The sequence below is a fragment of the Clarias gariepinus genome, chromosome 24, assembly GCF_024256425.1.
Source record: "Clarias gariepinus isolate MV-2021 ecotype Netherlands chromosome 24, CGAR_prim_01v2, whole genome shotgun sequence".
In the NCBI taxonomy this organism is placed as follows: Eukaryota; Metazoa; Chordata; class Actinopteri; order Siluriformes; family Clariidae; genus Clarias; species Clarias gariepinus.
In genome coordinates, this window is record NC_071123.1 from 19942591 (window position 1) to 19965098 (window position 22508).

At 41.0% G+C, this 22508-nt stretch overlaps 2 protein-coding genes across 2 annotated transcripts in view; one reads left to right on the top strand and one right to left on the bottom strand.

Annotated features, from left to right (window-relative positions):
- LOC128512617 (trichohyalin-like) overlaps window positions 1-22508 on the bottom strand; it is a 179794-nt gene that overhangs the window by 118740 nt on the left and 38546 nt on the right. The gene's annotated exons all lie outside the window — the stretch shown is intronic.
- Window positions 2981-21838, top strand: LOC128512058 (GTPase IMAP family member 7-like). Its single transcript, XM_053485186.1, has 3 exons — window positions 2981-3008; window positions 6324-6384; window positions 19372-21838. The coding sequence occupies exons 2-3, from the start codon at window positions 6360-6362 to the stop codon at window positions 20712-20714; spliced, it is 1368 nt and encodes a 455-aa protein (XP_053341161.1). The 5' UTR covers window positions 2981-3008; window positions 6324-6359; the 3' UTR covers window positions 20715-21838.

Sequence of the window (22508 nt, forward strand, 5' to 3'; positions counted from 1 at the left end):
AGAGTAAAAATAGATTTGCTAACGACTTGTTTAGGCAAATGTGAGCCGACTCTTTTTTTTAATAGACAAAAACTTCATTTATCGTGCACTGTCAGTCACAGATAGTGCAGATAGTTTATGTTCACATACAGCTACATGGCACACTGCATGAAAGATCATATTTAAAAAAGCATAATGGGGGCTGTTTAATAGTCTGGTCTGAGCTTTAGGCAGAGATCATTCATGTAAGTAAAGTACTGCACATAGCATTCTTACTGGACTTTTTTTAACAATCATTTTCTCTGCATATCTAATGGCAGCTAAATGAACTGCTTATTCAGAGTTAATGCTGTTAATATTTTTTTTATTATTAATGCTGTAACTTATACAAATTTTTCCTGATACAGATAGAAATGTGAATGAACGTGGTGATGCTCAGCATTTTCATTCGATATGAAGTGTCTTATTCACCAGTTGATCACAGATGTGTGTTACTGCACCCAGTATTTCATTGTTTAATTAGAAATTATGAATTATTCACTATGTTGTTATTTTAATATAAATATTAAACTTTTAGCTGAACATCTTTGAATTAAAAGCAAAGAATGAAGCTATTCTGTCTGTAAATCATAAGTTTTTCTCATTATATTTTATCATTAACATTACATTTCGCTTTGTTGTTTCACACTACACCTTCAGCACGGGTAAGTAAATAACTCGACTTCACACTAATGATAAACACTGATATTTTATAAACTTATCACATGTATTAGATTTTAATTCAGGAATTAAATAGAAACATATAAAACTATTTTCAGATGATGTTTATGTGAAGGACTCTGATCAGTAAGTGAGATTCCACTTCCATCAGTCAGCTTCTTTCCCACAATGCACCTGTGTGTAACCCCACTGCACTGCAATAATGTAGACAGAGACGTTTACCATGTCGAGTAAAAGACACAACAAACATGTAACATATAACACACACCACTGCCAGACTCCATCAGAATCTCATACAGAATCATATAAGAATAAAATTATAACATTTCCCAGGATTCCTCTGGATGGAACAGTTGTCTATTCTTCAAGTGTCCAAGTAACATATCGGTATTTTTGGATTATTTTAATAAGCTGTGACTCATAATTGAGTTCTTACTGAAACACAGAGTGACATGACATTTCCTGACACTTCACAATAAACATAAATCAGAGCTTTAACAGTGTTCAGTGCTTGTAGACAGAATAATTGCCATCACTCGCTCTGCATAACAATCACACCATATTGTGAAAAAGCATTGAAGAGTTGACTCGGCCTAGCGTTTAGTCTCTTTAAGCTAACAGTAGTAAGTCATGTTAATGCACACAGCATAAAGACAACCTGACTGAACTGAGAACAGAAGTCCTTCACTTCATTTATAAAACTTCTATAATAGGAGAGAGGGATTTAGGAGTGAAAGAGAGAAAAACAGAACGAGATCACACATCTTCCCAAGTCTACTGCGACATATCATATGCTGTCGTAACCAATATATAGACGAGGCAGTAGCAAAGCACACCATTCTGTTATCTGTTCAGTTTTATACATTGATAAATGTCTGTGTTTTTAATTAAAGGAAGTGGGAATCTGATATTCTGTATATTCCTTTATGTACTACAATAGCACATAGATATATTACAGAATATTTAACTATAGATTTAAAATACACAGGGGGAAATGCACATATACTGACATACTGTATATTGGTAAATACATGCAGATATCAGAAAATAGTATTTTCCAATAAATCACAAGATATTTCTGTTCCTTAAGGGGAACTAGCGGTATATTAGCACAATGCTACATTATACAGATTTACTGTGTGTGATGACTGATTGTTGTCTAGTTTTCCTCTTTTTTATTAAGACACACATCAGTTGTGTTTTAACCAGAGTAACAGTTACTTTCACATTTTCACATGGAACAATTCACATTTGTAATCATGCATTAAATCTTCACTCTCTATTATTTACTTTCACAGTTTTCTTTAGGTGAGTATAAAGTCTTTTCTCTGATAGTAATGTGTTGATGCTGCATGAATAATATATTTATTGTGCAGATGAAATAGATTGGACTGTGCTGTGTGTTCAAAGTGCAATAGCACATAGATATATGAGCATCTACACACACACACACACACACATCTGACCTACATACAAGGTTTTTGTTTGATTGTAATTTTATAGTAATAACTCCTTTATAAAGTTACTGAGACTGACTACAGTAATATTACTGTAGTGTTCACTGCCCGGCCTCCCAGAAAGTCACACACACTAATATTTCATTTGATTACAAGTTTTGTTTATGGTTCCTCATGCCTACAGAGCCCAGCGTATGTCCAGGACATCTGGGAAGAATAATGATGTATTGATGTAATAACCTGGTCATTCAGTACATTTAATTAGATTATTTTTGGTCTGATTAGCCTCATTAACAATTGGTTTTCTGATAGTCACACAGCTGTTTAGTCCCAATCCTGTGAGCTCTGTGATTTCTGATGTAATATTTCTGAGGATGATTTTTTTTTAATGATTTAACTTTTCCAAGTGTTTGATATCTGATCACGTTTGTTTATGATTTTTTCAGTTCATTTTTTTTTCATGAAGTTTACTGTTTTTTCTTTTTTGTCCAGGTAGTGTACGGTATATAACTTTAGTGAGAGAAGTGAGTTAGAGAGTCCACGCTAGATAATAGTGCATGAAAGAGATTATAACAGAATGTGAGTGAGTGATTCAGTAAATTTGTTTCTTACAGAGTTAATATGATAAAGCTAAAGCCATTTCTTTACCAAAATCAGCAGAGAAACAGAAGAGAGACAAACTAATGCAGGACAAAACGTATTTACTAAGAACAGCCACAGAATGTTTATATCTAATACTATTCCATATAATACAGAGACATTTACAAAAATTACCAAAGTATTTTTAGGAATCTTAAACTTTATTTTGTATTTTTGTCAGATCATCAAGTAAAAGACATCTGGGTTATTGAGGTGAGTAAACTGTACTAAACTATTAATGTTCATAAATCTGATACTTACAGGTTAAAACAAATCTTAAATTTTTGTAATAAGTCTATTACCCAGTGATGGGTTACCATATATACAGCTCGCACTGATGATCAGAAACACAACTGACACATTGAATAGAAACATGGACATTAAAGGTCCCACACATCCCATTTTTCATTAAATGTTAATATGATCTTTGGGGTCCTAATGAAAAGTTTGTAATATACTTTAATTAAAAATTCTCAATGGTTGTGTAAAAAAAACACTACTTTTACCTGGTAAAAACTAGCTCTCTTCTCAGCAACCTGTTTCAGTACATGCTCCTTTAAATGCTTATGATCTCTGCTAAGCCCACTCCCCCAGTTCTGTGGGGCGTGTCTTCACAACACACGTGGGGTATAGGCACGGGAGTGTAGTCCAGTGCGGGCAATGCTTTGGACTGCATTACCCACAAAGCATTGCGCACAACGCAGTGCTTTGTGGGTAATGCAGTCCAAACTGGAAAACGCTGGAATATAGAGCCTGCTTTCTTAAATAGTTTTTGGTTTGATTTAAATACTGAACCCACCCTGAAGTTTGTAATATCGCCTGACAACGCAGAAATTAAAAGAATGGACCTGTCATCGACAACAAAAGCGGAGAAGCTTACTGAGGGAGATATGGACGTGATGTGTTTACTGATGTGTTTACATGACTTCTTAATCTTTGACAGACATTGTTATAAACCATCTAACGTTAATTAGATTTAGGTAACCATAATATAGTTTTCCGACTACGTACACAGTTTGCTACTAGACAATCACCTTAACCCATTGTTTATTATAAACAGGTGATTAGGAATTATATAGAGACGGATGTACATAGAGAGGACGACATAACCATGTTCTATGAGAGTGTAAGTTAACTTACACTCCGCATTCATCGTGATTATTAGAAAAGGCGATCTGCAAAGATTCATAGAAAAAGAAATTACACTCACCGAGCCTGGTGAAGATGAAGCAGGAACATGAAGCGTTAGTACAGATCCATTTTTTAGGAGCTGCTTCCTAGTGAAACCGGCTTTATATTGACCTGCGTTTATAAAGCAGTCTGGTGAAAAATGATTAGCGCAAACATGAACGCATTTAGGTAGATCGGCGGGGACGTTAGCTTTAAAATCTAAATTCAGCCACTGCATCCTCAGCAGCTCAAATGTCAGTAGTGAATGACGACTGCTATGTTCGCTATTACACCCAACAACTGTACACCACACTTGCTTAGGCAATAGCCGACAGCTTCTTCTCATTCGGGGCGGGTCTTTGCTAAAACACCAGTGTCAATCAACTATAGTAGGAGCGGCCTCATGCGGTGTGGTGTCACATCGACAGGCATTTGAGATTTGCCTGATTTCAGAAGGGGCATGTTGTTTTAATAAATGGAAAGAAAATCACTGGGCGGCTCTTTATCATTGTTGAGTGGTTGTACAGCTTGAAAAAGTTCATGTAGGCCCGTATGACCCCTTTAAGCTGTTTGTTAATGACATTTAACAGACAGGATGCAAGTTCAGATTAATATGTTAAATAAAAAGGTTTTTCCTTTATACAATAAACACATGTGAACTATGACTGTGGCTCGGCTACAAACTAAAGGCTAATGCTAATGATCGTGTTAATGCTAAAGCTAATACAAGCAAACAAAACAAAATACATTAGGATTCTAAACAGAAGACTTTGAAACACGACTTTAAATAGACAAACTAATTAAACTAAATAAGGTGCAGGTGATCACAATTAACATCATGTGACTAAGATGTGAGGTGCAATGCATACTGGGAACTGAAGTCTGGAACAAACATGAACATGAAAGTCCTACAGAACACACACAACAGGAACACACAGGGAAAACATGACAGGTAACAATTTACTGTGATTACTGATGTCATAATTATTGCTATTATTGTAAACAATTTGTTCAAACATAAACGAAATAAATCATAAAGCAAGAAAAACAAGCTAAATAAATTATTATCTTCACGCATATTGAAGTCCATCTGCAAAATTTGTCTTAATTTAACATGAGGATCTGTGTAGAGACCCAACACCAGGAACAACATAAATTTACTTAAAACCATTTTATTAAAATCTGTAGGGCAAATTTAAGCCCAATCCCAATTCTATTTTCTACCCCTTCCCCTACCCCTCGCCCCTTTCCCTTGTCCCTTGAAACGAAGTGGAAAGAGAAGAGTTAAAATATTTCCCCTAAGAAATGGGACACCACTACAACACTGTTATACGTCATCATACGTATCCGTTCATTTACATGTACACATACAGTATGGCCGTAAGCAAAACAAACAATGCGTTATCAAAAGCTCGGCAAACTGCCGTGCTACTGAAATTTGTAGCATGCAGTAAAGTGTATATGACATAAAAATATATTTTTGTAATATTGCGCAATCGGTGCTATCCGCTAGCAAACTTTAGCAGTTTTTTTGAAAACGTTTTTTTACAAAACATCACCATAAACACAAACACAAGACTAAAATTAATATACATATAATGAAAACTTGTCATAAAAATCCTTATTAATCGCAAAAATCGTTAAATTTACGGGTCTGCTTGCTCGAGTGAGCGGCCATCTTGAAAATTTCGTTAGCCCTTCGTTTGAAGTGAGGTCCCGAAAAATCTTCGTTTGGAGGGCTATCTGGCCCTTCCCCTTACCCCTACCCCTCCAACCAAAAGAGAAATGAGACACCCCTACCCCTTCACGTGAACGCGCCAAACGGAGGGATAGGGCTAAGTGTAGGGGTAAGGGGTAGAATTGGGATTGGGCTTTAATGTCACTTCAGAGAACAAATCCATGACAAACTCTCAGTGTTTGAATTGTGTTGTGTGTTTTAATCATGACTGACTGATGTCCATAAAAAACACATTAAACACAATCAGTGTCTTCACAAAAAATTAAAAAAAATCTGGGACAGTTGATTTTGTTAATAACAGTTAATAATATATTGTGTTATTTTGTGATGCTAAAAAGAAAAAAAATAGACATTTGATTCTTCTGTAGAGGGTTGTTTATCTCTCCTGTACGTGTTTCATGTTTAGTGATTGTGCTTTTCAGTTGCATTAAAACTTAGTGTGTTACTAAATACAATATCAGTTTAAATCTTAATCAGCTCAGTGTGTAGTGTTAGTAATATTACCTCTCGGTGACACACACACACACACACACACACTCTTTATGTTTATTTAACACTTTATTTACATACAGTATGGAGTCAGGTATAAAACCTTCACACTGATTTATTCTCTTTTACAGAGTGACAGAAAATGGACAGAAGATGAGAGAATAAAAATGAAGATCTCGGCTCTACAGACTGGTGAGTGTGGAAGGAGCTACAAAAGTAAACACACCTGATCATGTTTTGTACAGTAAAGTGTTTAATAGTGAGATCTCCACACTCTCTATTATTATAGGAGGGCAGGAGTAGCTCAGTGGTTAAGGCATTGGACTACGGTTCGGAAGATCCCAGGTTCAAACCCCACAACCACCAAGTTGCCACTGTTGGGCCCTTGAGCACGGCCCTTAACCCTCAACTGCTCAGATGTATAATGAGATAAAAATGTAAGTCGCTCTGGATAAGAGCGTCTGCCAAATGCCTAAATGTAAATATTCCCTTTTATAAACATTATTTAAATATTATAGAGAAAGCACACAGAAAGTGTTTATGGAGGAGTAAAAACTTAGTGATATTCACTATGCACACTTAACTTTTAATATCTGTAACTATGAATTAATCTAAGTCACACGTTTTAAACACAAGGCGCTGGGTCCAAACACACCTTAAATTAGATTCAGTGATTGATGCCAAATCCTGAAACACATCTGAAACACATCACCCAGTGTACAGAGCAATAAATACAGTCTGCTGGGGAAAAGAAAAGATGAGAGAGAGACAGGAGACTAAGTACATGTCAGTTCCTAACAGAGACAGTCCTGTGTGAGTTCTCCATGAATCTCCTAATGTTAGATATTTTTGAAGTTTTGGAAAACAAAAAAAAACAAAAACAAAAACAGCATCAGTATAACTAATGTTATCACTTGATATTTCAAACAGTTGTTTACTTTTTTCTTCTTTTTTAAGACTCGATCCTACATTCAATGCCTAGTGTAATATACAGTATCTTATTTACCAGAAAATATATTTTTAAATAAATACTTTTAGTTCATGAACTGTTAAACAATATTTACATTTATTGGGTGTGATTTGAGTTTGACATCCTGCTCTAAAGCTGGCGTTCTCAACCAGTGGGGCGTGGCTGTTGTACTGTTACATTAGAATATCAGAGTGTCTTAGTTTACTAACGTTAGCGACGCTGCTTTATTGTTAGTTTTTGTTAGATTTCACATGGACAGTGATTTGCATAAAGATTTTTTTTTTGTGAAGAGCTTTACAAAAGAACAGTGGCTTACAGATAATTTTATGAATTGAATTGATCATTTCTTCACTAAAAAGGGCTTGATTGGAAATACTGTAATGGTGTTTGCACAGACAATAAGCTAAGATGATGACAGGGATACATCGTGGTGTTGTAAAACAGATCCAAGATAGAACCCCTGACACCAAGTGGACACACTGTCTCTTACTGTACATAGGGAAAGTCTAGCCATAAAGCAGATGTCACCAAAACTGCATATAGTCATGAACGTGTCTTTGGAAATGGTGAACTATATCTATAAAAATGCACTGAACTCAAGGTGTTGTGCAGCTCTGTGTGAAAGACTAGATGCAGATCATCTGCAGTTCTTGTAACACTGAAATATAATGGCTTTCAAGAGGACGTGTGCTTAATCACCTTTTAGAATTAAGAGAAGTTATTCTTTGCAACAGAAGAGTCAGGGACGATTTGTCATGTTTTCACTCCTAAGTGAAAGTCTGGAAGCCTCACCTCATGTCAACATATCCAGTATGACCCAACATTAGACTCTGTTGTCACAAAAGTTTGCAGTTTTACTTCTTAATGGACAGACAACAAAGAATTGTTTGGTTTTTGGACCCTTTATCTGTGGATTCTGCTTCAGAAGACATGATTCTGTCCACTGTGTTGGAAGATGAACTGATGGATGAATCAGCAGACAGCAGGCTGAAGCTTCAGTTCAAACAAGTTGACCTTGATTCATTCTGAATACAACCTGACAGTCAGTGTCCATCCAAGTCAAAATGGACAATCACATTTCTGTTGCCTTTTACAACCACCTGTTTATATCAGTCAGAGTTTCCACTGTGACTGTCAGGAAATCAAAAGCACAAAACAAACTGAATACAACATTGAGTGCTACTCTGCATATCAGCCTCTCACCCGTCCCACCTAGGCTTGATCTCCTTATTTCCAAGCAAGTCCAGGTGTCTCACTAGTGGGAAATGGAATATTTATTTTAGTCGTTACAGCTGACGGTGACAAAACACATTACAATCTATTTTTTTTTTTCATGTTATGCTTTTTCTTTATTGTGGGCATTAAATTTCAAAAGGTTGTGAACCCCTGCTCTAAAGCATGTATTATACAGATATTAAAATTATAATATTATAATAAGTAAGTGTGTGAAGTACATCCCTGGTTTTACTATAATAAAAGTCAATGTTTCTAATTAATTAAATTGCTCACTTTAGTTTTTCTAATAAATAATTAAATCTTTAATCATAACAAGCTGTAGTTCTGTAACTGATGACTGATTTTGATCACATTAATCATTCAGTTCACTCTCTTGCGTAATATTTTAAAGAACTGAAGGGAGCATTAAAATCACTGGAACATAAAGACCAACAGCTGGAGGATTATAAAAGACAAATAGAGAATAAAGATACAGAACTGAGAAACAGAGAGAAAACCAGTAAAAACAAACAGGAGACACTGGGACAGGAGCTGGAGGATGAGAAGAGACAATTACAGGAGATGATGATCGTACTGGAGCAACAGAAAACTGAGTTAGCAGAAAAAAACAAACAGCTTGAAGAGACAGAGAGACATCTAACTGAGAGAGAGACACAGCTAATGGAGAGAGACAAACAGCTTCAGGAGAAAGACAGACTTCTAGAGGAGAAAACAAAGCAGCTGCAGGAACAGACAGATCCAGAATCATCAGCCCCCATCAGGAGAAGAAACAGCAAGGACGTGTTATCTCCATATAGTGAGTAATTTGTTACAGTAAGCACTTTAAAGCTTTTCAAAATGTACTTAAAATATTAATCTACACCTAATAAATCATATGTAAGGACATGAAATATACTGTAATTATACTTAATGATGCAACTCTTCAGCTACTGTAAGGAAGTGTAATTTAAACAGTGAAAGTGATTAATTATAGAAGAATGTCTCTCTCATTCTGACTGGTTCTAATGTTTACTATTGAGTGGAGAGACTCAGGACTCAGCAGCACCAATCAGGAGAAGAAACAGTATGGGGGGAATTTGTCCTGATTGTAAGTGATTAATGTTAGTTGTTGAGTGTGTAACTCAACACTAGTTTAGGGGGAAAAGAGACGACTATAAAGAGACACAGCAGGCAGATGTAGACATTTACATTTATAATTAGATTACAGTAAAAAGATCAATATTGTGTAAAACTGACATAAAATATTATCATTCACAAAAAAAAAAAACATGTAATAGATAAGAGAGAAATATCTGTAAATATCCAGGGATCCTGAACAGAGTAACAGAATAGGATTTGCCCGTTTTGTTTGTGTGAAATGGAATTGTAGCTGTTAAAGGGGAAAGATCACTAGTGGGAGGGACTAAGAAATCACCAAATTAGGACAAAGTGGGTAAAATAATTATTCATCAGCTAGGAATATACATGAACAAATGTTTTATTTTCTCCTAAACACATATGTTGCTGTTAAAACAAAGTCAGACCTAACCTTCTTGGAGACTCCTAACTGTTTTGTGAGGTTTATGAACTACCCAGCTAGGATAGCATGTGAGAGAGACGTGCACTGAAACTTAATTGTTACTGCTGACATTAAACTGGACAATACTCATTTACTAGACTGCTGTTCCTACAATTCACTCTCATGGAGTTATTTTTTTTTTCTTTTTCGGTTCTTAGAGGATGATTATGCTTCATTCTCTTAAAGTATGTCCCCTAACGGTCACTTTTACATAAGGGGAAGCAGGGTCTACTGAGCTCACAATTAGGACTTTTTTAAATTGACTTTAAAAACATAATTTATGTACAGTAAGTCCCTGAATTAGGACATTTGATATGCAGATACACAGATATGATACGTATATATGAATGGACCACGGTTCTAGGAACATTCCTAAATGCGAACAATTCACAGAAATAGCTTACGTGTATTGTACAAAAATAGACACTGCAGTGGACCGGATACCAATATTTACAATATACAATATTTGCAATGTGTAAGTAAATGTATAAAATATCTAAAGCCTGGTATATTGTATGTGTGTGTGCAGTAGAATTGAGTCGGACTCACCAGTTTCAATGAATCAATCCTGGAGCATCATGATAGAAAATGTCTGTCTTGTAAAGCTGTCCTGATGCTGAATAATCTGAAATTTTTTTAAAAACCCTCAACAAAACAGAGTTTACAGTCCAATACAGTGGGAAACAGGAGACAAAATTGCGTCCTTTCGAGCGCAGTAAACACCATGTGTGTTGTCCCTCCCTCCCAGGTTGAATTTTATCGAGGTCAGCTGACTCGTTAGACATTTAAAAAGACTTACATGCAGATACGGTTTATGGCCACATAATGGCAGTGTGGGGGACAGATGCAACACTCAGATTTACTCAAGTGGATTGTTATGCTTTACATTGTAAATTCGTGTCAAAGGTGTATAAAGCCATGTTTGAGTTTGAGAATTTTTGCATTTGCAATGTATGCATTCGGACGGGACTAACATTTCCGTGTTCATTAAGGAGGTAGGAGTGTCTGTGTTTTACATGTGGGCGTTGCACAAGACCATATCTCCAGGATGCGTGGATTGCGTTGGTGCGCAAACTTGAATACCGGCGTGCTAGAGATAACACGGTAGTTCATGTTGACCAAAACACAAAAGAAAATGATTTTGGAAACAACATTTTCGCCAATCACAGACATTTGCAGTCGGACAGGATTAGATTTCTCAGAGGACCGCCGAGTTTGCTGAAAAACAGTAGGTAATTTGCTCTGGAATTCCGTGTGAGAGAAAGACAAACATAGAAAATCACAAAGTACGTCTGTGAAACTTAAATTTCTCTAACAACCCCCTGTAAAACTAGTCCTGTCCGAATAGGGCTTTTTCGGACTTCTGAACGTGCTACCGGAATAGAACTCATTTGCAAGTCGGGGACTTTTATTTAACAGTTTTAACTGTGATTTTTTCGAGCCAAAACAAACACAAAGCAAAGCTGTAGTCGAGAAATTAAAGTATAAGTTCAAGGCCGTTAAATTCGAGTGTAGTGATAAATCCAAAACGTAAGGACGAGAGGCGAAAAAACGTCTCGGGTTACTTTGCTGTAACCCTGTTTCCTGAAAAGGTGGGAACGAGATGCTGCATGAAAACGCTATGGGAACATTGCCGGTTGAGTGTTGCCGGTTGTGAAGCATGTGTGTATCAAACACGCCAAATTTTGGCATATATAACCTCAGTCAGGTGACGTCATTTGATGAAGCGCACCTGCAGGTTATAAATAGGAGTGAACCGGAAACATTCCTCAAATCAGTTTTGTCTGAAAGGACGTCCAGTCATGCAGGCAGTGTGGCATTGGAGCGCAGCATCTCATTTCCGCCTTTTCAGGGAACAGGGTTACAGCAAAGTAACCCGGGACGTTCCCTTTCAAAGGCTACATTAGATGCTGTGTGAAAACGCTATGGGAACGAGAACACCAAAGCCGCTGCACTGCAAGTGTCTGGACCCCAACGTTGTGTAGCGTGTGCCGAGGAGGCCGAGGAGGTCTCAGAACTATCTCTGGGAGGCTGACTCGAGGGCCCGTGAGCCCGGAGTAGCATGAACATCCAGACTATAGAATCTATAGGAAGCTCTGACTAGCCCAGGGACAAAGTCTAGGCTGGACGGGAAGCCTGCAGATCTCCAAAAGTAATTATAAGAAAAACCATCTTGAGGGTCAGAAGCCAGACAGGCGCTGACTCTAGTGGTTTGGAAAGGGTGTCAGCCAGACCCCATCAGTCAGAACATGACAAGCCGAAATAGCGGCTATGTACATTCTGAGGGTACTAGGGCATAAGCCTAAGGAAACTTCTTGCAGAACTCCAGCAATGAAACAATTTGGCAGTGGACTGGGTCTACAGGTTTCGCCATGCACCACTTTCAAGTACCCTCTCCTTGAGGGCATAAGTTCTTCTAGTGGGTAAAGGTTCCAGGGCTCCAACTCCATGTGCCCTGGAGTGTAAATCGCCTTGAGGGACAGGGACTCACCCTGTGCCCAAAGCAGAACCTGGTGCGCTAGCTTATTCAAGCGGCGCGAGCACAGTTCGCCCCGGCGATGATGTACGAAGCTACCCTAGTGTTGTCCACTCTCACTAGGGCATGGTAGCCTCTCAACTGCTAGAGGAGGTGTTTAAGGGCCAATATAAAGTTATCAGTTTGGGGCAATTGATGTGCCAGGCAAGAAGATGGCCTCTCCAGCTTCTTTGGGCTGGACGGCCATCTAAGACCGCACCCCAGCCCGTGAGGGAAACGTCTGTCATTAGCGACGACAAAACGCATGCAGAGTGGGACCCAAAGTCAATAATTGGGGTCTGAACCACATAGAAAGGGTATAAAGCCACCTTGCACGTAACCCGTATTTGCCTCCGGGGATTGGCCCTTGAGTAATCCCCCTGGCTTTAGCTATAATGTACATCGCCCTGTGGGACAGGAACTTATCCTGTGCCCCAAGGAGAACCGGTTGCGCTAGCTATTCAAGCGGCACGAGCACAGTCCACCCTGGCAATATGTATGAGACTACCATAATGTTGTCCACCTGCACTAGGACATGGTAGCCTCAACTGCTGGAGTAGGTGTTTCAGGGCAAAATAAAGCCATTATTCGGGGCAATTGATTTGCCACGCAAGAAGTTGGCCTCTCCAGCTCCCTTGTGCTAGACGATCTTCCAAGACCGCAACCCAGCCCGTGAGGGAAGCGTCTGTCGTTAGCGTCTGCGCTGACAAAAGACGCACGTAGGGTGGGACCCAAAGTCAAAAACCGGGGTCTGAACCACATAGAAAGGGTACGAAGCCCTTGGCGCTTAACCCTTATTTGCCTCTGGGGGTATGGCCTTGAGTACAATCCCCTTGCTTTTAACCCCAACTGAAACGATCTCATGTGCAGAGGCCCAAAGGTATTACCGTAGACACAGCTGCCATGAGACCTAAAAATCTCTAAAAGTGATAAACAGTCACTTTCTGGCCTAGCTTGGTTTCCTTCAGGGTGTTGGAAATAGATTCGACACGCGCAGGAGACCCCTGTGCCCGCATTGCGATCAAATCCTATGTGACACCCAAATATGTTGTGTTCTGAGCAGGAAAGAGAACGCTTTACGGCATTGAGTCTTAATCCTAGGAACGGAGATGAGCTAGGACGACATTCTGATGTCGTAGAGCTAGCTCCTGAGACTGAGCCAGCATCAGCTAGTCATCTAATGTGCGGGTTAGCTAGACGAAATGGAAGGACCCGATACTGGTAAGCTTCGCCCCAAAAGCGAACTTCAGGAACTTTCTGTGTTGTGGCAATATTTCCATGAAAATATCCAGATTGATTGTCACAAATCAATCCCTTGGTTGGATTTGAGAGCAATCACTTTGCCAGTCAATATTTTGAACCTGTCTTCTTTTGGATAGGGGTTTAGCCCGTGAAGATCCAAAATCAGACGCAGCCCCCCGTTTCTCTTGGGAACCAAGAAAAACCGACTGTAGTAGCCTGACTCTCTGCCTGGTAGAGGAACATGTTTTATGGCCCCTATTCCCAGGAAAGTCTTGTAACTCAGCAGATGCGCCCTTTCCAGTTTGAAGTGGAGACCACGCTGTTGAAACGCGGAGGGCGATGTGAGAACTGGATTCTTGCAAGATATACTTGCCAGTAGCTTCCACGCTGCCAGTTTCTTGAAAGGGGCAGGGTTTTTGCGGTTAGATGGGGGGGTGTTAGCTGTTCTGCATCCTGAACATGGCAGGAGAAAACCGAAAAACTAACATTTCTTGCAGACCGGTGTTGTCCGAAACACCACTGGTGGCGGAGCAAGAACACCGACCTCCTGGGGGTGCCAGGGAGAACACTTCATCCTTAAAAGGGATTCTACGTGCCTCTCCCCGGGGGAACACCCCCACGGTCCTGGACGAATGAGCCTCAGGACTTCTTCTTTGTGAAGAAGACAGTATGTAGGTCTGACTTCTTCGAGGCAGATTGCAAAGCGTGACGTCTTACGAGGGGGTGCCCGGCTCATAACGCTCTATGGCTGTGCTTCACGCTTCGCGAGAGTCAGACCCGGTCAGGGCTGGGTGGCCGACAGTCCCAAACCTTGAGCGCGGCGGGCAAGGACTTTCCCGAAGGCTTATTTGTATGATTTCGCCTCCCGAACCTAGTGGCGACGTTCGCAGCATCGCCAAACAGGCCAGAGGGCGAGATGGGGGCATCAAGGAGGAATGCACAATCCTTACCCTTGATTCCCACGTGAGATTTAGCCACAGGTAACTCTCTAGGAACACCATCGCAGCCATAAAACAGCCAATAGCACGGACCGTCTGCTTTGTTGCACGAAGAGACAGGTCTGTGGCTCAGCATAATTCCAGGAATGACATTATATAGCCCCGCCAAGTCTTTCTGCAGGTCAGCCTGCTAAGCCTGCAAAGAGCACCAGCCTGATCAGCTGCCTGAAAGCAGGGAAGATGTCAGTCTACACGGCTTGGTGGGAAGTGTATGCTTTTTCAGGAAGGATGATGTCCTAGGAGAGATATCCCCAAGCATCTCTATATCTGGGACATCATCATATAACCGCGCCTTGCATCAACAATATTTGAATAAATCGAAGTTGATGGCATGAAAACATGGGATGAATAAGGCTATTCCATGAAAGAGTTAATTCGTCATGAAGGTTGCCAAGAAGGAAGGGAGAGAGAGAGCGAAGTTTATCCGAGGTTTCTCCCCCCGGCCACCCGACAAAAACCTGTCGTCTTTTTTTTTTTATTTGATACGCACATCCGGCAACACAGAAAGATGTTCCCATACCGTTTTCATGGAGTATCGGATGTAGCCTTTGAAGGGGAATGAGAAACAAGGCAAGGTCGGTAACATGAAAAATCATGAAGTAAAACGCCAGAAAACACTTAGCGGACAGTTTACCTTTACCCCCTCCTCTTGAGTTGGAAACAGTGGTGGTTGGTAGCCTAAACTGCACTGGAATGGAGACGAAAAACATTAAGGGTTAACTGCTTAGCAGTTTCCTTGGCGGAGGGAAGCTTGGGAAGTGGAACCAGGTGGACGGACTTGGAGAAACGGTCAGCGATGGTCATGATACAGGTGTTCCCATCGAATGAGAGTAGGCCTGTTACGAAGTCCAGCAAGATGTGCGAGGCCAGCCCATGGGCGGTTGTTGGGTTTGTAGCGGGTGCAGATGATGCAGGCTGCCACAAAGCTGAAAACGTCCCTCTCCATCGTGGGCCACCAGAAGCGCTGTTGGAGGATAAAGAGTGTCAGGGCAGAGCCTGGGTGACAGGACAGCTTGGATCCATAACCCTATTCCATGACCTGTGAGCGTAGACAGAGGGGGACGAAAAGACGATTTGGAGGGACATTGCTTGGGCCGGGTTCCTGAGTCAATGCCTGCTTAACTTTCACCTCAATGTCCCGTTCCATGGCTGCTACCAGACAACGTGAGGGCAGGATAGTGTTGCACGGCGTAGAGTCATGGGGAAATGAGAACTGGCGTGAGAGTGTTGAACTGGGAGAAGAATAGGGACCAGCGAGCCTGTCGGGCATTGAGCTTCTTGGCTTTATGCAGGTATTCGAGATTCCTGTGATCAGTCCATACTAGAAATGAGAGCTCAGTTCCCTCCAGCCAGTGCCTCCACTCCTCTAGCGCTAGCTTGATGGATAGTAGCTCTCAATTGCCCACTTCGTAGTTCCTCTCAACCGGGGACAGACGATGGGAAAAAAAGGAACAGCGGTGCAGCTTGTTATCCTGTGGCGACCTTTGGGACAGGATCCCTCCGGCGCCGGTGTTGGATGCATCCACCTCCACTACGAACTGGCAGGAAGGGTAGGGGATGATTAGTATAGGAGCTGAGGTGAACCGTTTCTTGAGCTTAACGAAGGCTCTCTCTGCCTCCTCGTTCCAACAAAAGCGCGTCTTGGAGGAAGTCAGAAAGATTAATGGGGCGGCGACAGAGTTGTACCCTTGAATGAACTGACGGTAGAAATTGGCAAAGGCCAGGAATCGTTGGAGATCTCGTCGCGAGGCTGGAGTTGGCCAGTTGGAGACTGAACCTTGGCCGGTTCCATCTCCAGCTGCGAGGGGGAGATGACAAACCCTAGTAAGGTGGTAGTCGTCGTGTGAAACTCACACTTCTCTGCCTTGACATACAAGTTGTTTTCTAGGAGTCTCTGTAATACTTGGCGAACGTGGTGCCGCTGCTCCTCCAGGTCGTGAGAAAAGATTAAGTTGTTATCTAAATAGACATGAAGGTTCAAGAAGTCTCTGAGTACATCATTGATCAGGCTCTGGAAGACGGCGGGGGCATTGGTGACCATTCTGAGGAGAAGGTGGAGGCTTGTAGCTCGAAAATCAGTGAGCACTGGGCGAAAAAGCATCTGCATGTACCTGGCTCTTCTCCACAGGTAGGCCGAGGTAGGCGTGGTTTGCGCGCGATTTCAGGGTTAGTGAATCGAGCTGAGTATAACCGGAGTTGTTGCATCTCTGTGGTGATGCTGGCGAGAGTTTGCCTGGTGGTGAAGTGCTCTTGCTGCTGCTTCTTGAGGAGAGCGCCCTGGCTCTCCAGGGCCACTCTCATCCTGTCGTACTCTGCTGGATCCATAAAGTGGTTTGATTATTCTATCAGAAGGGACAAAACGAACAGGCAGAGGGATGGATCCAGGTGCAGAAAAGCAGGTGGTTTTGTGAGGCATTGGGCAAGCTCTGTTACGAGAAGAAGAGCCGTAGTCAAAGGACGAAAGGAGGAGTTCAAAGCCGTGCGATCCGTCAGCGTGGGCGTCGAGCCAAAACAGGGGCGAAGCAGAGTCATAGTCGAGGGACAAGAGTGGGAGTTCAAAGCCATGTAATTTGTCAGTGAGGGTTTCGAGCCAAAAAAAAAACACGAAGCAGAGCCATAGTCGAGAAACGAAAGTGAAAGTTCAAACCCGTTAAATCCGAGTGTAATGATAAATCCAAAATGTGAGACAAGAGGCGAATATAGGAGAAACAAAGCGAGGTCGGTAACGTAAAAAAATCATGAACTGAAACGGGAGAAAACTGCGGCAAAAACACACAATAATCCAGCGGCGAGATCGCGCGCTGCGCCTTCTTATAAACTGGAAGAAATCAGCGCCAGATAAGACACCGGTGAGCCGGCGGGGCGGTCCGGGGCATGTAAAAAGAGATGACAGCGTGGGAAAACACGCCAGCGTGGTGAAGAACATGAGAAAATATAGAAATCCAAATAGTTTTTCTTCTATTTATTGCTTATAAAACATTTGTAAATTTTTATGCTGTAACATAAAATGGCAATTAGTCCCTCACTCACTCATTGTCTATACCGCTTTATCCTGTATTCAGGGTCACGGGGGGCCTGGAGCCTATCCCAGGAGGGTTAGGAAACTAGGCGGGGTACATCCTGGACAGGGTGCCAATCCATCGCAAGGCACACACACATACATACAGTTACTCAAACACACAATTTGGAAACGCCAGTTAGACTAATCTGCAGGTCTGTGGAAGGAAACCAAAGGATTCAGAGGAAACCCACCAAGCACGGGGAGAACATACAAACTCCATGCACATGACAATTAAGAGTTTAATGATTTAATCAAATTGTCGAATAAAACTTTCAATTTAAAATTATTTTAAATAATAAGTCAACAACAACAGCACTAATATTAATAATGAGAATAATAATAAGAATGATAATATGGCTGGTAATACAAATGTATGTCACTTTTATTTCCAAACAAAGTTTCTGCATATATAATAAAGCTACAGTATCAGTTTTAGTCCTTATATTATTCAGCTTTTTTATCTGAGTGGGGAGGGTTTCTGCAATATCTGACAACCTACGCACTATTACATTTATTGGGAAAGCCACAATGCAATGGCAAGAGCAAGCGCAGCTCAGTGAGTGTAAATACAGTACAGTCTCGATTAAAAGTTTAAGACCACTTGAAAAATGGCAACAAATCATATTTTGCATGGTTTGGTCTTAACAAGGTTCCAAGTAGAGCTTCAACATGCAACAAGAAGAAATGGGAGTGAGACAAAAAAAATTTTAAACATTCAATTAATTAAAAATAACAAATAAACTGAAACAGGCTGTTTTACTGCTGATCAAAATTTTAGGACCACATGCCTTTAAAAGGTCAAATCTGTGCAAAGATGTGGACTCATTGTCATTTTCTGTCAGGTAGTCACACGTTCTGATGGTAAAGGCAAAAAAATTCTCCCTTTTTGAACATGGTCGGATTGTTGAACTGCATACTGTAAGCAGAGTCTCTTACAGCGCGCCATCGCTGCTGAGGTGGGACGCAGTAAGACAGTCATTTAGAATTTCTTAAATGATCCTGAGGGTTATGGAACAAAAAAGTCAAGTGGAAGACCAAAAAAAATTTACCAGCACTGAGACGGAGGATCCAATTGGCTGTCCGTCAAGACAGTGGACGATCCTTGATCCAAATTAAGGTCGTTATAATTTTTTGCCATCTTTCAAGTTCCAACTTAAACTTATGATCGGGACTGTACAAATTATGAGAGCATGAGAAAGAGCAAAATTATGTAATATTTTAAAAGTGGAAGGCCAGGCTTTGCAAAAATCATGACACTGTCACTATAGAATTAATTTGTTAATAGTAATTAACATTTTAAAGCATCATACTTGCCAGATCGGACAAGTTCTATTTAAATAAACTTGCCCAGACATATTTTGTGGTTGTCCCGGACAATTGGACAACTGTAAATCCCCCTGGGGAGAGGCTTGTTCATGGGGTCTTACGTAACGCAGTTAGTGAGCAAATAGGAAGATCGGACTATGATTGGAATAAATTTGATAAAAGTTTTATAAAGAATGGACCATCAGTTCACCAACATACTCTAGAGAAAAACATAATCACCACAATGCAGTAAGTAAATAATTCTGTATTAAATTATTTATTCTTAATTTTCAGTGGGTGGAGAATCGTCTAGTCCACATTTTCCACTGTCGGTTCCTGTAGCAGAACTGAGGCTGGTGCTGCTGGGGAGGACGGAGTCTGGGAAGAGTGCAGCAGGAAACACCATCCTGAGCAAAGAGGAGAGGAACCAGGCTGCTACATCTACAGCTAAATCTACAGCTACATCTACATCCACTCAGCAGAGTAAGAGCACACAGGGGGAGGTGGCTGGGAGGAAGGTGACAGTGGTGGACACTCCTGACTGGTTCTCTCCTGGACTCTCTCTGGAGAGGCTGAGACATGACGTGGGACTCTGTGTGCATCTGTCTGCTCCAGGACCCCATGCATTTCTCCTGGTCATACCTGTAAAGCAGCCTACAGGAGAGGAGAGAGGGATGCTGGAGAAAATAGAGGAGATTTTTGGAGAAAGATGTTGGAGAAACACCATGATCATATTCAGTGTTACTAAAGAACTTCAGAGGAAAAACATTGAGGAGTTTATCCAATCAGGAGACCAGGAGGTCCAGAGACTAGTGGAGAAATGTGAGAACAGGTTTTACTGTCTCAACGTTAAAGAGAGTGATGATGGTTCTCAGGTCTTAGACCTGCTGGAGAAGATAGAGCAGATGGTGGGAGGAAGCAGAGAGAAATTCTACAGCAGTGAGATCTACCTGGAGACAGAATCTCAGATTAGAGCAATGGAGACTAAGATCCTGAAGGAAAGAGAATACAAAAGAATGAGAGAGGAGATGGAAGTGAAGGTAAAAATAGATAAGGAGGTGCAGGACTCTCTGAAAAAGATAGAGGGAGTGATCCAGGAGCATGAAGGAGACATCATACAACTGATTGACAGAACAACTGAACTGGAGAGAAAGGTCAAAGAAGAGAGAGATGAAGAGAAAAAGAGAGGACTTGAGAGGGAGCTGAAACGAGAGGTAGAGCAAAGGACAGAAATGGAAGAAAAGGTGAAGAAACTCAAAGAAAAGAGAGAGAGGGAGAGGAGAGAGATGGAGGAGAGGCACCAAGAGGAGATAGAGGAGATCAGGGAGGTGTATGACAAAGAGGTCAGGATGGAGACAGAGAGAAACCTCATAAAGACCATCCTGCCTGAACTCCAGAGAAACATTTTGGCCTCGAAAACAAAGATGCAGGAAGAGTTCAGCAGACAGATGGAGAAGAAGAACAGAGAGCTTAAGACTCTTAAACAGAAACTTTTAGACCTCACAGAGACTCACAGTCTGTGTAAAGAGGTTTATGGGAAAACTGTGAGCAGCTCAGAGTCAGAGAGAGCAGCTGTAACAGAAGAAGTGTCGAAGGGAATATTTCAGACATTGACCGACTTTTTTGTCACTGGATAACAGATGACATTATAACTTTATAACATTATGAAGCCACAGACACTCAACCAGTCTGAAATAAAGTCTTTCAGCCAGTGATTTTGGACATGGCTGAACTGGGATAAAAATAAATCAGCCCTGGCCTTTTTGCTCCAGGCAGCTCAACACTACAGTAGAAGAATTGGTCTAGACAGACACCACCCATGTACAGTACAAGTCAGAAAATTTGAATATCCTGAAAAAGCGTGGTTTTTGTTTCTTTGTTTTTGTGTTTGTTTGACTTACAGTCTGCTTTGAAGAGGTTTATCAGAAATCTGTGAGAAGCAGCTCTGAGCCAAAAAGAGCAGCTGTAACCGGAGAGGCATCAAAGGGAATTTCTCTGAAATTGAAAGAATTTTTTCACTGAATAACAGAGTTCATAAAGCCCCAGACACTCACCCAGTCAGAAACTGAGCATGCAATCCAGAGACAGTGGACAGAGCTGGACTGGGATAAACATCCAATTACTTTATTTAGCTGCACTGCATATAAGTTATCTTGTTTTTCAAACACACACACACACACACACACACACACACACACACACACACACACATAAGGATAGGATACCTCTCAATAAGTTCCTATTATCTTGAGGCTCCTCCCTACTGATTCAGCTCCCTCTCCTCCTGCTTCTCCTCATTCTGCCCTTCACTCCAGCCCTTATCATCGATTACAGTTCACTCCTGCTCTCCTCTATGACTCTAAACCTGCTCTTCTACACCTGTCTGATGATGCTGCACAATGAAGAGGTGACTGCAGCAGTCTCTACAGATGTCTGGAATCTTTGCACATTTGGCTGCAAACTTCTAAGCTTTTTCTCACAGAGCTTTTACAAATTACCTATTTTTATATGGGCGGAGCTAGGTACTTCATCGCTATGGTGTCACGTGATTGGTCTTATGCTGTCAGCAGACAAATCAATGGGTCCCTCAGTGGATCCCAGTCTCTCCGTGATAGGCCAAAAAAATTATCAATAAATGTAATAATAATAATAATAATAATTTGTATCAGACCTAAATCCCATTGGCCCACTGGGAAAATGCCCGTTATACCAGAGTCCCTGATGGCCCTGATGGTGGACATCACTGAGAAGAGAGATTAGCATAAGGTTAATTAATTAGCTAATAAGCCAACAAACTGTTATTTTACGTTACAAAAACTCTGCATCAAAATGCCCTAACCAGCATGTATAGGGTAGATTTTTTTATGATCTGTTCAGTTGGCTGCAAGTGTGTATAATATAATTTAGGTTAATTATTTTTGTCACAAATACATTACTGCACAGTAAAATCTTTTCCTCACATGTCCCAGCGTAACTGGGGTCAGAGTGCAGGTTCAGCCATGATACAGCGCTCCTGGACAATGACAATTTATTGGAGCTGGGACTCAAACCACTGACCTACCGATCAGTAACTCAGTGCCTTAACCCTCTGAGCCACCACTGCCCCTAAAAACATATTAAAAATATATTAACACATATAAAAATATATTAACAGTTACTTCTTCGTTCATTGGCATGCAGGGAATTAATCAGGTCTTATGAGTGGGACATTTTGGGACATTCTACAAACTGAATGTAAGGTTTTATAATATTGTAGCGTTTTTACGCCGAGAAGAATGCTGGAGAGACGAGTGAGCTTGTTTGCTACCCAATGCAATGGCTGGGAGTACTTTATTTAGCACACAGCCGGTAATGGCATGAGCAGCACCTTCACTCAGGAGCCTACCTCTAATTCAGCGTCAGCCTGAACTAGAGCACATTTCACACGTCAC